The 17,194-nt window shown below is 40.4% G+C and overlaps 2 protein-coding genes across 2 annotated transcripts in view; both read left to right on the top strand.

Annotated features, from left to right (window-relative positions):
• Positions 1 to 4,338, top strand: aqp10a (aquaporin 10a). The gene is made up of 6 exons (XM_073485599.1): positions 1 to 84; positions 1,309 to 1,435; positions 1,826 to 1,963; positions 3,112 to 3,230; positions 3,321 to 3,538; positions 4,128 to 4,338. The coding sequence occupies exons 1-6, from the start codon at positions 1 to 3 to the stop codon at positions 4,336 to 4,338; spliced, it is 897 nt and encodes a 298-aa protein (XP_073341700.1).
• Positions 4,339 to 7,358: 3,020 nt separating this feature from the next.
• Positions 7,359 to 17,194, top strand: part of atp8b2 (ATPase phospholipid transporting 8B2) — a 29,809-nt gene continuing 19,973 nt past the window's right edge. Inside the window, exons 1-2 of the mRNA XM_073485932.1 lie at positions 7,359 to 7,420; positions 11,927 to 11,994. Of these exons, the coding sequence (XP_073342033.1) occupies positions 11,970 to 11,994 (25 nt within the window). The 5' untranslated portion in view covers positions 7,359 to 7,420; positions 11,927 to 11,969. The remainder of the gene's footprint in view (positions 7,421 to 11,926; positions 11,995 to 17,194) is intronic.

Below are 17,194 nucleotides of genomic sequence, written 5' to 3'. Positions count from 1 at the left end.
ATGATGAAGCTACGAGCTCTGAGAGTGAGGAACGCTCTGGTGCGAGAGTGCATGGCTGAGTTTTTGGGAACTTTTGTCCTGCTGGTAGGTGACGCTCGTTGAGTTGGCTTTTTGGTTTCGAGGGTACAAACAAGATCCGTGCTGTTTTCAGTTTATTTGGAGTTTCTGTAAATCCCTTCCAAAAAAGAAAAAAATTCCATCATTTTCTCAAGAAATTTTTTTTGTCCCATAACTATTTAGCTTAAGTAATTTTAAAAAATCATTTTATTTATTTTTATCTTATTTTTTAAAAAAGTTTTTTTCTTAGTTTTGAGTACATGGGGCATTTTAGTGCGTCCTTAAGTTGAAGGTTTCTTTTATTAATTAAAAAAAAAAACTCACTGGTAATATTACAGTGTGAAAGCTGCTCTGAAGTTTGCAATGTAGTGCTTTATTTTTCCAGAAATCAAACTAATTTGCAAAGATTGTATATGTGTTTTGGGCTCTTTTTATTGAATAATATTCATTTTACATGTGGCACTTGAACCCCTTGTGCAGTTTTAGACTGAAGTCACATAGAGACAGCTTTTCAAAAATCATCAAATCACTGTCCAGAACCAAGGTGATATTTGGATTTTAATGCTTCCAATATTATTCAGTTAAAGTGGTGAAGATTTCTTGAATTAGTTAGTTTACAATATTTATGTAGTCATATTTATACAAATATTAATGGACTAACAACATTTTATGATATTTTAAATACATGGATAGATTAACATGATCCAAGTTGAGCTGACATGATAATCCTGACCTTTCACGTGTCATCATTTTACCTGACTACTGTTGCAAAAGTTTCAAGGGCCATTAAACATTTGGCATTAACGTTAACCATTTTACACAACTCATTTTAGGGTTTATTGCAGGTCAGGGTGACCTATAAACAGATAATAAAACAATATCTATTAGTGATTCATTGACCATTAAGATTTCATCAGAAAAATCCTGCATACTGCATGTGTGTGTGTTCCCTCTCATCTGTGAGGGGATGCTATATGGTCATTTAGATACGACGTTCCATTACAAGGTCAAAGTTTACAGGTTAATGAATTAATTAAATTTTCACAACCTCAAATTCATCTCTGATAAGTTTGTTTGACCTATATGTAATTAATCAATCACAAGAGAGCCGTTAGTGTGCATGCATTCATGCAAGTATCTGTTTGAAGCGAGCTTGGATGTCAGTATTTTCTTCCATGGAGGGCTCGTTTCTTGTTCCCCTGAATATTTTTTTCTCTCGCTCACTCTGCTCCCTTTATCTGCCGTGTGAAGCTCTTTGGCTGCTCCGCTGCGGCGCAGGTGAAGACGAGCAGAGAGACAAAGGGCCAGTTCCTGTCAGTAAACATGGCCTTCTCTGTGGGCGTGATGTCAGCTATGTATCTCACCAAGGGCATCACAGGTAAAATAATGGACATGAACTTTTCTTGTGATCTTTTAACTCACTGTCTTCACTGACATCCTTGAGAGATTAACATACAGTAAAATACACAATGTCAGGATTCACTTTGCTGCCTCACACTCTGAGTTATGACTTTTCCATTACTGCATTACCGAGCACTCCAGATTTATTACACTAATGTCTGGCGCTCTCTGCAAAGAGGCCTTGTCCAGCTTCTCAAGGTCTTCACTGACTGATATCCAGCAGAATACAATTACTCTTAGTTGGCACACTATATGGCTACAAATAATCTGAGATTTCATTACCTTCTAGTCTCCCTCTCACTATAATTCACTTCTATCTTCTTCCTTCCTGTCTTCCTCTGCCTCCATCTCCTGTTTTTCTCTGTAGGTGCTCATCTGAACCCGGCGGTGAGTCTGAGTTTCTGTGTGCTGGGACAGGTGCGATGGGGAAGGCTGGTGCCCTACTGCCTCTCCCAGCTGCTGGGGGCGTACGTGGCATCAGCGCTCGTCTACCTGGTCTACTATGGTTAGTCTTTCATGCACCTCAAACACTTCATCAGTGACACACAGATGGGTGATAGCTCAAAGAAAAGATTTGAATACCTTGGTCTGTTTCTTGTTAGCTCACTGACCTGACCCAGTTTATCAACACTGGTCTAATTCATAGTACCATGTGAGATTTATTATGCTTATCTATTGGTGATTGACTATTTTATAGTTGTGGTGAAGCGCCTCTTGTTTTTAGATGTGTCTTGCTCTCCAGCTGTATTTTTATAGTTGCAGCACAGGGAGAAGACAAAATTTAGGGCTTCAAAAATAACGGGCTCCTGGGTCCTACTTGCCAACCTTGAGACCTCTAAAATTCGGGGGTCCTTCCACCCGGAAAATTTGAGTTTCAGAGACTTTTTTGCCTTCTGGTGACTTTTAAGGAACGAAATACAAAATAAGAAAAACAACAAAATAACAAGAACAATGTAACACCATTTTTGTGCAGAATAACTGACCCCTCTGGCGTGAACTCACGAGTCTCTGGCATAAACTTATTTTCAGCAGTTTCATTAATTCATTCAGTTTTTTTCCCCTGTCCCCTAGAGAGTCTGTGCACTGCCCTGTGTTTTTCAGCCCCTCGCTGATGATTGATGTCGATGCGAACAGCAGAGTGGCAGATTTTATAAAATTCATTCCCCTTTCCTTTAAAACTTTCTGTAAGAAGTAGCAATTCTTCTTTCTCGGACGTCTGAAATTTCTTTGAGTATGTGTGAAGTGTGAAAATTAGTCATAAATCGGGAGTATCCTAAGAAAATGGGAAGGGTTGGCAAGTACACCCTGGGTACAGACATATTAAAGACCCCCCCGCCCCTCCTTTATATGAGCACAGCCAGATTGAAAGTGTATTTTTGTAGTCGTTTGTCTTCTTTTTGGTATTTTTTGTTTTTGTCTCTGTTGTCATTTTGTGTATTTTTGTAGTCTTAAATTTACTTTTGCAAAGAAATGTTAGCAACAGATGCTCTGACACCTGGGCCCCTGTGTCAATACACCAAACACCAATCTCTTCAGAGTAGCTAGTAGTGGAACACCTTAGATATTTTGGATTATCTGAGGAAAATACTTTTTCTGTGTATGTGAATCTGTTTGTACAGTAGTTTTCCTACATGACCTCTGTTTCTGTCTCAGATGCTATAATGGACTTCAGTGGAGGAGATTTGACTGTATATGGCCCAAATGAGACGGCGTCTATATTTGCCACGTATCCCTCACAGTACATGACTTTGGGCAGAAGTTTCCTTGACCAGGTCAGTGGGAGGATTTATTTTAATTGAATTAGTACTTTAACAGCTGTTTCTTCAGTGAACTTATAATTGCTGCATTTCTACTTCCATCAGGTCGTGGGCACTGGCATGCTGATGTTGTGCATCCTGTGTTTGGGTGAAAAGAGGAATACCCCGGCTCCCACAGAGCTGATCCCTGCGATAGTGGCAGTGATCGTCCTGGGGATCTCCATGTCAATGTCTGGTAACTGCGGTGCCGCAATCAATCCTGCGAGGGACCTGGGGCCGCGCCTCTTTACCCTGACTGCAGGCTGGGGCACAGAGGTCTTCACGTGAGTATCTTATCTTTAGCTACATATACATTATCTATCACAGTAAAGACACGCAGCACTAAAAAAACACATTTCAAGGCAGATAAGGTAAGGACAGATATCTCTTATGAAACATTTTAAAGAGTCTCTGATGAAGCTACAAACTCATTCAAACTCTTATAATGACATGTGAAGAGGGACATTGTCTTCCTCTGTTACAGGTCTGTGACCTTTGGTTTCTCTGAACATCATATATGTCAGAGGTTATCAGAGGTTAGAGCTGTTTTCTGCAAATCAAAGGAACATGAAGTGTCAGCTTGTTACAGAACATCTGAGTATGACCCAGTGTGACCCATTACCTGATATGATCTTATAACCCTATGGCTATTCAGTGGAATCTAATCTAATTGATTACAGCTGAATTAATTGATTCTTGACCACTAGGAGGCAGAAAAACTCCATAACATGCTGTCAAACATACAGCCCTGACATAATGTGGCCTTATAAAAGTGCTGTGATTAACTTGTTAAGACAGAGAGCAACATTATCATCCCTTTTGTGTTTTTGTTCCTAGAAACAAACTCTTGTCTGTTGTTAATCTGCTCTCCAGGTGTTACAACTACTGGTTCTGGGTACCCCTGGTGGCTCCACCTATAGGAGCTGTAACAGGCACTTTCATGTATTTGATTTTCATCGAATGGCAGCTGCCTGACCCGGACCAACCTGAAAACCTCTCAACTCTCTCCTCCATTAGTGAGACAATAAAGCAGCCCAGCTCCACATGGGAGAAAGATGTGGAGTTAAAGTCTTCACATTTCTAAGTGTTACTGTTATAACATATGTCCCGCACGACAAAGCTGCTTTTAACCTCCCTGTTTAAAGACAGTAATGTGCTTTTAAATTGTTTTTGAGAGAGCAGACGTGAATATGTGAGTTTAGCCACTATTCAGACATGCACACATCACAACAGGGATTTCTTTTTAATACACTCTAAACTATGAACTGAGCTTCTACTCACAGCCAGTAGAGGTGGAGGCAGCTGAAAGAGATATTGATTGAGTGTTAATGCTGTTTACATTGATGTCTGTATTTTCCAGAATATTGATTTATTCTCGGTAGATTATATTACCGAGTTGTATTTACTGTTTATGAAATGCCTTGATGACTATTGAGGACATGTTAAGCTGATTTAATAAAACTTTGCTCTGAAAAATATAACATCAATATCTCTCTTAATTACAGTGATAAGTAAAACTTGGGGTTAGAGGTTAGTATCTTTATGGTAAAAGTTGTGTAAATGTTGTGTTTCATTTATATCTGTTTTGAAATCCTTACAGAAATGTTTGAGTACACCACTTTGCAGTATATTTTGTATTTTTCACACATAGCTGAAAGAGCAGGAAACCATTTCATTGTTTCTGCCAGGTAGTTAGATGCATGTCTTTGTTGTTAAAAGCCTGTCGGGAGGTTTACTTTACTGTATGCGTGGAGAAGAGGGTCACTTCAGGGACTCAATTCAGAACATACAGTTCTCCAACCTCTGGAGGTCCACATTATGATTACCTGACTCATTTCATCAGTGTTTTAGATTGCTTCAGTCCTTCTAGGATGCACTCAAGAGAAGATTGTGAAATAGGTTGATTACAGAGTAATGATGTGTTCACAAAGGTCAAGACTGTTTTCAATTGGTGGTCTGTGACATTGACAGTGTCACAAACTGCACATGACATCGATTCACAATCAATAACAGGACAAGTGAGACAGAAAGGACAAGAAAGCAATCTCGTTGGTCTTTTTAATCAAAGTATTATTTCTTAGAGCATAGATTTTTTTTAACAAAAGTGCTACTCGTCTGTACTATTCCTGTGCTTTGTCAGCTATGGTTAGCCCACAATTCAACATGATAGATTTGGCTTTTTTCCTGGCCATACAGTTTGGATGTGTCATCATCTCCCTCTATGTTCTTGGTTTATGCCATATATATTGTTTTGACATAATAATACAATTTATGTCCTTCTTGATCTAAACAAAAACCCATAAAGAAAAAGAAAAACTAACTTAGGCCAACAGAGAACAACTGGTACACTGACAATCATGGGCTGTTGTCAGCTTTAGTTGACACACTGGTTGTGTCCTAAACAAGTACCTTTAAGACTGGACCGGTCTTGTTTATCCTTAAAGCGCAACTGTTTGACTCATTATGGACAGCTTAAAAAAAAGATTAAAAATAAATACTGCAGAACCAGAGATATCTCCTTTTTTCTTACATGCATTCTTCTTCCTTTTCAAAAACTGGTGCCTACATTACCCACAATGCAAATTAGCCACTGTGTGACATCATGGTAAGTAATTTATCAGATTACATGCAGCTTCCTCTGGAGCCACAGCCAAGCTTTACAGTTTTTTCACATATGCTGTAGTACTCCAAAAGACCTGTAAAACACTGCAAAGTAACTAGTAACGAGCGAATAAATGCTGTGGAGTCAAAATGTAGTCGAGTGGAGGTATAAATTCTTTACAGTTTAATTTATAAAGCAATCAAAACCTCACATGCTTTATGAAAGATCTATTGGTGTACCATGAATTTGAAAACACTACTAGAAATATTATTATAAGATAAAATAGGACTTTATTAAACTCGATGGAAATTCTTGTGCCAGAAAATGCTTAAAAATGTACCAACATAGGAGCAAAATGCAAAAACACAATTGACTAATAACAAAAAATGGTGTAAATGCGTGGTGATTATTAATGTTGAATAGAATAACAATAAAAATTTTAAAAAAGGTGATTTAAGGAAAATAAGTAAACTACAATAAAAACTAAACGAGAAGAGGCAGTATATATAATGATATTAAGAAGTAGAAGAAGGTAATATATAACATAAGTGCTATTGAACAGTGAAAAAGTAACATTGCACATGATATTTAAAGTAATAAATACATTTATACCGTCGAATCCGCAGATGCAGTGTAGGTTCCCACAGGAAGGTCACAAGTATTTTTGGCATTATGGTGGACATACTGCAGATGTTGCGACCTTGAGCAGTGAACAGATGTTGGAGCAGAAAATGCTGACAGAGCAGTAGAGGGCGGTATGACACAGAAGAAGAAGAGGCACATGGTTAATGATCAGTAGAGTGTGTTCAGGGTGTTAAAGCAGCAGAAAATTGAATGTGTCGATAATAAAGGTAAAGTGTTAAAATTAAAAAGTACAATATTATAAATTAATTTAAAGTATTAAAAGTTGTTCTTCCAAACATCAACGCTGATGTCAGATGTCAGATAATCACGTGCTTTAAAGGTGCACTATGTAGTTTTGAAAAATATATTTTAATCAGTTGAGAAAGATCTTCATTGATTTTTTTTTACAAACTCTCTTTGTTTTCATGACTGAATAAACAAACTGACCTTAAAGGACAACACAGTTTCATACTGTTTTCTTCATTTATATTTGGCGGACCCTGCCACCTTTCTGGCTTCAAACAGTGTTCTGGACCTTATTTTCGAGTTCGTGTTATTACCTCATTAATATTGTAAATATCAAAACTGTGAGTTTGAATTTCTTCTCCAAAACTACATAGTGCCCCTTTAAGGTCCTGAGTGCAGAAGGTACAGATGGAGGTGGAGAAGGTGAAGGAGGTGCTGCCCCAGCTCCTCCTCCTCTTCCTCCCTCCTCCCTCCTCTCTCCTCTCTTCTACCCTGGCCGAAGCCGAACCCTCCCTCACCTCGACACGGTGCCTCCAGCTCATCCCGGGCTCCTGCTTCACCCTCCCACCTCATCAAGGGCCGGTCCGTCCCATTCAAGCCCGAAACCTCATCATGACCTCGGCGAGAGTTGCAGCGAGGATGTCTCCAGGAGGAACATAGGCGGATATATATCTAACAAGACTTTTGAAAAAAGGTAGGCTTGCTGTTGTGGCTGCTGTTGTTTGGCCGCCCCCCTTCATGTGTGGCCAGTTTGCGCTGCAGTCTGACTTTACCAGCTGAAAGTGTGGATGTTTCTACAGTGTTCAGCTTCTGTGTGCTCAGCTCAGACAGCAGACACAGCTCCTAGTTTCAGAAGTTACCGTAGTCTGGCGTTAGTCAAAACATTTTTCCAAAGTCAAAGTGAAAGTTAGTCACGACACTGTGCAGCTACTCCAGACACCAGTGCATTTCCTCTAATGGATGTCTGACAGAGCTCATGGTGTGTAATTCAATTTGAGCAAGCTGGTTTGACTTTGTTAGAGTTATTCTTGTCTTCTGTTGTTTCCAGTTTACTTCCTTATGAAAGTGAATGACCTACAATAATAGGAGGACATTCAGTCACCACAAAAACACCAGTATTTAGTAACAACAACAACAACAACAACAACTGCTCACTGTTACTTGAAGGCAGATATTGTGTTGAGCACGGAAGACACTGGAAATTATTATTATTATGATAACCTTGTGTTGATTATAGTTCCACACATATCTATAAGTTGGTCATTTTAATTAACTAATACATTCATAGTTAATTAAATGTAAGTTAATGGTTATTTCACTTTTATATCAGTTGCAACAAAGTATTTTAAACATCTGTTACAACTTAACGATAAACTGCATATTAAACGTCCAATAAAGCATTTCTATGTTTGTTAACAGTGAAATAACCATTAGCTGAACTTTAATTAACTATAAATGTACTGTTTATTAAAGACCTATCAATTGATTTCTCCTTAAAGGGGCACTATGTTGTTTTGGATAAGAAATTAAAACTCAGAATTTTAATATTTACGATATGAATGAGTAATAATACAAACTCAGAAATATTGATTTTTTTTCCATAACTGAATAAACAAGCTGTTTGGAGCTAGAAAGGTGGCAGGGTCCGCCAACTATAAACAAAGTAAACAGTATGAAACTGTGTTGTCCTTTAAGGTCAGTTTGTTTGTTCAGTTTATTCAATCATGAAAACAAAGAGTTTGTTTATTTAGTTTGTCTAGGCATAAAAAAATGAGTCAATGAGGATCTTTCTCTTCTGATTAAACTTTCTTACCCAAAATTACGTGGTGCACCTTTAAGAAATATACAACCTGCCTTCTGAGCAGGTCAATAACATGGTGATATAACTCTGTTAGAGTTGTTGTAGTCTACTCTTGTTCTCTGCTTCCTTATGAAAGTAACTCTAAAGACCTACAGTACACTAGTTCATTGTAACAGCATGCAGACACCACAAGAAACGTGGCTATATTAATATCTGTGTGACAGAATCACATGAGATTATAAACCCTGTAACTTAATTAACAACGCAACCTGCCCTCAACGCAGGCCAAGTGTTTAACGGTGTCAAATAAGTGCGGGTAATTAAAATCATCTGTAACTTTGTTACTTTAGGGAGATGGAGAGAGAGTCTATAACCAGAACTGTAAAAAAAAAAAAAAAAGCAGACAAAAAGAACAATCACACTCATTTACTAGAAAAAGGCAACTAGATGAACTCATTAACAAAAGACCTAACATCTCTGCTGGATTATTCACACGATATTATCATGTGTGTATTATAACACAATATCAATATTTGCTTGGCTTCTTCATGTAACAGTAGTCTAATGTTGGGGTTTATGTTAACAGGATGTCATGCAGATATCAGGAAAACTATTAGAGCTGCAACGATTCATCAATTAATCTTAAATAATTTTTAAGAAAAAAGAAGTTAAAATGATCAGATTCCAGCTTCTTAAACGTTAATATTTGATGGTTTCTTTACTCCCTTATGGCAGTAAACCAAATGTCTTTGGGTTGTGGGCGACATTTTATAGACCGAACAACTAATCAATTCACAGGCAGATTTATCGACATCGAAAATAACTGTCAGTTGCAGTAGCCTAGCCTGTCACATGGGATGCTTTAAAACCCCTTGAGCTCACCCTGAATCCACTTTATTACCTGCTCTATATGTGGCGAAACAAAACAAAGAAACAAAGCAAAATGAAACATCAGGTACATCACACCGAGAGGGTTATATAGCCTTTCTACCTATGATTGTTTTCTTTTTTTGCTCAAGATATGTGCAGCCTGCCTTCAGATCAAAGAAATTACAAACCAACTGACAAAATGTTTGAGAGTTATCCTTAAGTATCACCAGGGAGTATTGCAGGCAAACCGGCTTATTAAACAGTGCATGTATGATTGCTTTTTGCCATGTTTAAAATGTAAGGCATTGAGTTTGGTCAGTTTAAAGCCGCACATTTCATAAAGGATTTCTGCCGCTCCAGATCCTCTACAACTTCAGCCAGACTCCAGCGCGAGACATGAAAGGTATTCTGCCCAGACGCCAAATAAGGTGCTCAGATATTCAGCATGTCCCTGGTGTTTCTCGCTTCCTCGGCTGCCAGCTTAATTCCACAAGGGCACTGCAGGTCTATAGGGTTATACAAGACGCCGGCCACAGATGGACCGAGATAGATGGAGGGAAGGAGGGAGGTGACAGGTGAAAGACTGATGAGAGGAGAGAGGTGAGAGAACATGGCAAACAGCTCTCAAACCACCATCTCTATTAGATTGTGTAGAAAGTGAGCAGAGGCCATGCAATGAAAGGGAAGAGTGTATGACAGGGCGAGAGACGATGCTGGAAACTGTAGCTGAAAACTGATCTGCCCAGCTCACGTGGAGAGAGGCAGAGCCGCTCTTTCTCAGGAGTATTGATTGGAAGCTCGCTGCCTGCCATACTGTTTGTGCCTTCTAGTGTGCACGACAAAGATGTATTACGCTTCGCCTCTGCAGCCTCATCCCTCATCTTTCTCCCCTATTCTGCACCGTTACTTAGCCAAGATAAAACACAGGGAGTGAAAGCAGTGAGGTGTGTAATGTTAACAGCTCAGCACAAATGGAAATAGAGGAGACACGTGTAGAGAGGAAAAGCATCGCTCCATTACTGACTCTCATCCACTGTAGGAGGAGACTGACAGGGGATCTGTCCGAGCCACCGGTCCCCTGATACTGTGTGCCATGGAGACAGATGCAGCTCTCTGCTGAATGTCATTTCCTCATTACGGCTCTAACAGACCAGAAATGGTCTGGTGTGTGTGTCCTGATGTGTAGCGGCTGTAATGCCTGATTGATTTTTACTCTCTCTCTGTGAAGCAAATAAATGTTTTTCACTTTCTAAAACAAAAAAAACCCAAAACATGACAGTAAATCGAGTGCATCGTAAGAATATGGTTCTCACTCCTTCCTCTCTTCACAAAAGGACACTTCTGTCCTCGTCGTCCTTCACCTCAGGGATGCTGGAGGTCAGTCACAGTTGAGGGTCAGTCTATATAAAGACGTCATTGTCAGTGGTATGCTACTTCATGTTTTCTTGTATTCATTTGAAGTACTGTACTAAAACTCCAATTTTGAGGTACTTGTACTTTACTACCATGTTCTTCTTCTTTCTACGTCCACTCCACTACATTTGGAGGCAAATATTGTACTTTTTATTCAACTGCATTTATTTTATAGCTTTAGTTACTTTACAGATTACAAACTGCTTCAAAGCCAAAGCAGCACATTGTTAAATTTGTTTATTTTAGTGGCAATCAGATTTTAAAAAGCACTGATTTTGATAATCAGAAAAATGCTAACCATTGTCTCGGACAAATAATCAATAAACTGAGGAGACAGGAGAGAAGCAGAACAGTGGGAACTCAGGAGAGAAAGTAACAACAAGACACAAGAGGATACAACTACAAAATAAAACAGGAATTCAACAAAGCAAAAAAAACCTGTATATTTAACTTTTGCTCATAGTTTGGATCCTCAAGTACATTTAATTACAGAAAATCACTCTTGATACTTATGTACATCAAATATCAAATACTTAAAGACTTTTACTGAAGTACTACTCCTGTGGGTGACTTTCACTTTTACCAAAGTAATATTTTAACACAATGTCTTCACTTTTACTCAAGTGTGACTTTTGGGTACTTTTTACAACACTGCCGATATCTAATAGTTATAAACAACAATTTACAACAACTTGAGGTTGTTTTGCAACAGAGCAAAACCTGCTGTTAAACCCGAACACTGACATCAACAGCTACATCAACTGCAGTCAACAACAGCGAGGAAATGAGGGAGAGAAGTTCTTTTCCTTATAAAGTTTGTCCCGTTGTGATTAGATCACCAAAGACGCATGTTAATGCCAGAGAAAGACAGCGTCATAGTTTATAATAATGCATCGCAGCGAAGACACAGGCATTTCCCAGAGGAGACGAGTGTTTATAACACAGATCTGCCTGTTTGTCACTGTTAACAGAGACTCCCGTCAGCAGTATAGTTCATACATGATGGATTAACCCCAGAACTGTAGAGTAACAAGGCGTCATGATAGAAGAAATTTCTATCCTGTGGACACTTCTGTTCATATTCTCATGCTCCCTTTTTCTGTTTTCCCTCTCCAGACAATCTCATGGGCCATAGCAGAAGGACGCTGGCAGAGTGGAGATGTTTAGAAAGAGGCCTCCTCCAGGTCAGTACCTGACACTAAGCATACCGAGGTGGAGTATCTCTTTGAAGATGAAGCTCACACAGCCCTTCAGAGTCTTGACTTTCATCTGCTGGCATTAACAAATGTTCATCATGACTGGATTGTAGTCAGATTACACTTAAACACATAAGCATATACAGGTGTAAATGCACAAAGGAAGTATGGAGGATAGATCCTCATATGATCGTCTGAAGTGCTGAGGTGTTCAGGGATGCATTAAGAGCTGATAGGAAGACATCATGTTGTAGACTTTTATAATAAATGACTCTAGTACTCTACGGTACTTATTATAAAGGCTAATATAAGTACATCGGTAGGTGTGCAGACAGACAGCGTCATCACTGGTGATGGCTGGAAAGACTGAAAAGAGCAGCCTTCTATTCAGCTGTAGCTGCTTTTACCTCAGTATTGAAAAGAAAGAAAATATTTTTGCCTAGTGCAGAGGGGACCGTGCTGGGGCGGTGATAGTACTTTATTCAAGGTGCACAGACAGGGCTGGAGGGAAGAGCCATCTCATCAAGGATGCATTGAAGGACATTAAAGGAATCCGTAAATCACATGTTGACATGCAAATAAAGTTTGATCTTAAAGTTGGTCTGTTGTATGCTTTGCTGGCATCATTAAGACTTGGAAGCGCTGTTGGGCTGATACATGGCATGTGTGTAATTGCAGTGTTTTTGTTGTTTTTTGCCACTGAGGATGCATTTTTGTAGAAGAATCCTTATTCTACTCTCTCACCTTTGCTTCAGATCGTATCTGGCTAAAAAAAATAGATTAATGTCCTTCAGGTTCATTACTCTAACCGGGCTATAATTATACCTTTATTATAGCTGTGACTCTTAAATGTATGTGTCAAAATGAATATGTGCAGCCTACCTGTAGTGGTGGAAATGCAAGCCAGAAACACCACCTGCAGCTCCTTCAGTGTGTGTGTGTGTGTGTGTGTGTGTGTGTGTGTGTGTGTGTGTGTGTGAGTGTGTGAGTGATAATGATATGCTTCATATAGTACCTATATGAGTGTGCGCGCATGTCTCAGTATAAACGTGAGGTCGGCATTCTTTAATGTATCGGCACGAGGCTCGCCCGCAGCACGTGCTCGGGCACCTGCCTGGCCCCGCCCACTGCGGTGCACCTTATCGCAGGAAACCGGGACCGCTGCACGAGACAGTTTGGCTCGGGAGCTCCGCTGCTCTGATTGGGTCAGCTCGTCTCTTTACAGATCCAAAATGGCGCCTAGTTTCCCCTCATCCAGCGGCTCGCTCAGCTGTGGCATCCCTGCAGAGGCGGTTGCCATGGCAACGTGCATTAAACTTCCACAGCCTGTGTGATTACGTCATGCCTCCAGCGGACAGTGTTGATGTTGTGATGAGACTCTGGCTGCGGGGTTTGCGTCAAGTTATTGATCAAACACACACAAAAACTTAATGAAAACAATCTTAACGAGGACGAATGAATTAGTCTACAATCTACATATTTAACACGCTTATTAATTACAATTAAATATTATTATTGTTGTTAGCAGATTAACCGTGAGGTCGCTGACTGACCTAATTAGAAGAAAAATGACCTCAGTGTTTTTGCGGCAGGAGGAGGGAGAGAAAATAGCGCGAGGGACGGACCGAGTGTGTGTGAGTGCGTGCACGTGTGTGTGTGTGTGTTTGGGGGAGGCAGCGACAGAGGGGCAGGGACGGGACGGTGCGCGGTCAATCCAACTTCACCGAAGTTGGGACCGGAGCTCTCAGCCTCATCCCCGCGTCCGTGCGGAGATGCGGCGGTCGTCTGTCAGTGAAACAGCGAAGATCACATAGACGGAGACTGTTAGAGAGGACAAGATGACGGTCCTCAAAGACCTCCCGGAGAAATGGTTCCCAGTCGTTCTCCCTCTGCAGAGAAGGAAACAGAAAGGGCTGAATGGAGCCAAGTCGAAAAAGAAGCGGACAGGTACGAGTTTGTGTGAAGAGTGTTTGCTGACATCTTCATCATCATCAGCATCATCATCAGCATCATCACCATGGAGAGGCACTTGGTTATAAACTCTATGTCACTGTTTTCAAATAAACATTTCTCATCTTCATCCCAGCTGAGTCCAAGTTTCATCCCTGTTCTTCATCACACAGCCCACACTGAATACTTATCTGTGTGTTAGTGTATGTGTGTTCAGTGTGCACCTCATCATATCACATGTCCGCATTACAGACCTAATTGGCTTTTTAGTACTGTACCACTTTGTGTGTGCTGCCACTGAGCTTTGTCATTCAGTTTATGAGACGCCAGCATCTGACATCAACTTAGAAACAGATTAAATAACAGGGAAATAATGACAATGATTGTATTTCTTCAGTGTGTTTTGGTTCGGTGTCACCTTTGTTTTGTTTTTCCTGTCCCAGTAGTAGGCGATAAGCTGTCTCAGTTTTGCTGTTTTCTTGATGTTTAGTGCTGATTATGAGTCAGTGTTTACATGTGAAAACAGAACTGAGCTCATCTGAATTAGATTTCTGTGTAAATAAGTCTGATGATGTCCTTGTCTCTGCCGCCTGAGACGCTGATCAATCTTCCAGGCGCCAGCCCCCGCTGTAACTGCACTGCCTCGTCTGTATCCTTATTCCTAAGCTTAACTATCACAAATCACGCTGCATGTGCACCTTCATTTGACCTCCAGCCCATCAGTCTGTCACTGTGTCACTCGCATCGCTTTCCAACAAATTAGATCACTCTGTGTGTGCGTGCGTGCGTGCGTGCGTGCGTGTGTGTGCATGACTGCAGATGATTCCACTATCCCATTTTCTTCTAATTGAATCAGCCTCAGTGAGTGATGATCACTTCTGCACAGAGTCTGATCCTGACTTTGCTTTAGTCACGGCAAGGACGACAGACTGACTGTGCTCTGTGTTGTCATCGTCGCTGTGACTTCTGTGTGTGAGCACTGTGTTGTGAGAGTGTGCGTCGCTCATGGAGACTCTGAGCTGTGGCACGTGCACTCACATGTCCAGACATGGGAGTGTTAAAGAGACGGGGGGAGGAGAGAAAAGCACTTTCTTAGTCATTCTGTGTAAGATAGCATGATATTAAGTATTTTAGCCCGTATCAATATTTATGTGCTCCTTCGTGTATCAGTTGTTTATGGAAACCTTATGCTCGCAGCAGAGTAGGCTTCTCAGTAATGGAGCTTTATAGATTTACAGACTTGCTGTGTAGCATCTAGTCTGCGTCAGGGCTTCTAATGCCCTTGAAGCTGTCAGAGACATTAAACACTTAATGGGCAGTTTGCTAAAAGATGCTCGTGCATTCAGGTTGGGGTGGTCAGCCTGGTCCTGGCATCAGATGCCGTGAAGCCTCGGTGTGTCTGTGCTTACCTGGCACCTGAATCTTGGCCCCTTCGTGGTGGGTTAATGCCGCCTTGGCAGTGGCTGTGAGACAGGTCTCTCTGGTGAACACTTGCCCCAGAAAGCAACATAACGACCTTCAGGTAGACGGGAGGAGTGCCAGAGGGGAAAGGAAAGAGGAGGGGAAAGGATTGGAAGAGTTTCAACAGAATAGATGTTGGAGGATATGCTCCTACATGACCAGACAAATCTGATATTGTTATTCTAACCAGAGTTTATGAGAGGAGACATATCAAATACCACCAGCACAGAGCTGGATTCTTATATTGTGCAGTTTTATATACACTCAAACAGCCCTCACTTAAATTAACTTTATATACACAGAAGATAAGAGCTGAGTGATATCCTAAACTCTCACTAACTAACTATAACATATTTTTCTGAATCTTACAAGTCAGTCACAGTCTGTACACTTCTAAAAGACAGGAACATTTTTAGAAATAAAACAGAAACTGAGGCCTATTCTTTATTGTTAGTTATACATATTTAAGAGTTTTACTGTTACACAGGGGCAGTATGGTGCGTATAGTGAGATGATCTGAGTTTAATTTGTCATATTTATATGGTGGAAGCAACCCCTTCAATATTATGAGGTGTATTTGTGGTTAATATTTCCACTGAATGACCAAGGCGGCTTTATTTTTTAATTTATTTTTTTTTGATCTATGTGATGAAATTTCTTGATTTGTGAGTGTGTATTTTACATGTTTGATAAGTTAAAACCAGACCTTTCTGCCTGGTAATTTAATCAATCAACATATTCTCAAGAGAAATTTTACAATGTATGATAAGGGTGTCACAAATTCAGTTTTGATTTTCAGTTATTGAATCTTTTTGTCGGTGTCTAGCTTATGTCTGAAGAAGAATTAAAAACAGCACTTGTGGCTTCAAAAAGCAACAGAAACGATACGATACGATACGATACGATACAATACAATACAATACGATATGATACGATACGACTTTGTGGACAGTTTACACTGAAATTCATTTTGCAGCGTGGAAAGAAAATGTGTAATATGTTATTGAATACAGCATGTATACTGTGATAGAAGATATTGTCCACTCGTTCTGTTCCACTTGTTGTAAGTCTACCTTAGTTGTTAGCATCTGATAGAAACAAATGAGGAGATGGAGAATACTTTGTATTTTCTAACTTGACTAAATCAGCTGTGGCAGCAGCCCAGCTGGTCTGTAGTCAACTGGAGCTCACCTGCCGCATCAAATCTGTCTTATAACCCGACAACAAAGGGACCTCTAATGGGATCTCTTTAAGTGGGCTTTGTTTGTTTGGTGAGGCTGAACACAGCAGAGACACAGATGTACGGTTAGCTTTGAGCTGTACGAGGTGAGACAGGGCTTCACACTGCTGCACAACACAGGAAACCACAGGTCTTTGTTTATGTCAGTGCATGTGATGCTAATGTTTATGGCCTCTATTGTGTGATGATGTCCCTTCCTGTGGCGCCTCTCTGCCTCTCAGCCATCAGTCAAAAGTGTGTTAGGGACTTTGTGGTCTCAGAGCCACAGTGTTCAGTGCAGAGAGGCCTCTGCAGAACATATGCTTTGGCCCTGAATTTTATAGCTGTGCGTGTGTGTGCATGTGAACTGTGTACAGCCCCGTGCAAAGCAGACCAGTCATTTCATTTAAAAAGCAGCCTCATCAATATTAGAGGAGACAGGCCGGGTGGAGGAGGAGGAGGAGGAGGGGGAAGTCCCAAACTACTTTACATCAGCATAAACAGAAAGCTAAAAAGAGCAAGAGGATAAAGAGCGGGGTCAGGAGGAGAGAGAGGAAG

Source organism: Pagrus major, chromosome 17 (genome assembly GCF_040436345.1).
Source record: "Pagrus major chromosome 17, Pma_NU_1.0".
NCBI classification, from domain to species: domain Eukaryota; kingdom Metazoa; phylum Chordata; class Actinopteri; order Spariformes; family Sparidae; genus Pagrus; species Pagrus major.
The sequence above is the reverse complement of the archived record's forward strand: the minus strand, read 5'-3'. Positions and strand labels throughout refer to the sequence as shown.

What these genes read in the sequence shown, in the direction of transcription:
- aqp10a (XM_073485599.1), top strand. Translation starts at nt 1, where the DNA reads ATGATGAAGCTACGAGCTCTGAGAGTGAGGAACGCTCTGGTGCGAGAG. An exon ending in TGGGAACTTTTGTCCTGCTG is followed by an intron (nt 85 to 1,308) that starts GTAGGTGACGCT and finishes TGCCGTGTGAAG; the next exon opens with CTCTTTGGCTGCTCCGCTGC. An exon ending in TGGGGCACAGAGGTCTTCAC is followed by an intron (nt 3,539 to 4,127) that starts GTGAGTATCTTA and finishes TCTGCTCTCCAG; the next exon opens with GTGTTACAACTACTGGTTCT.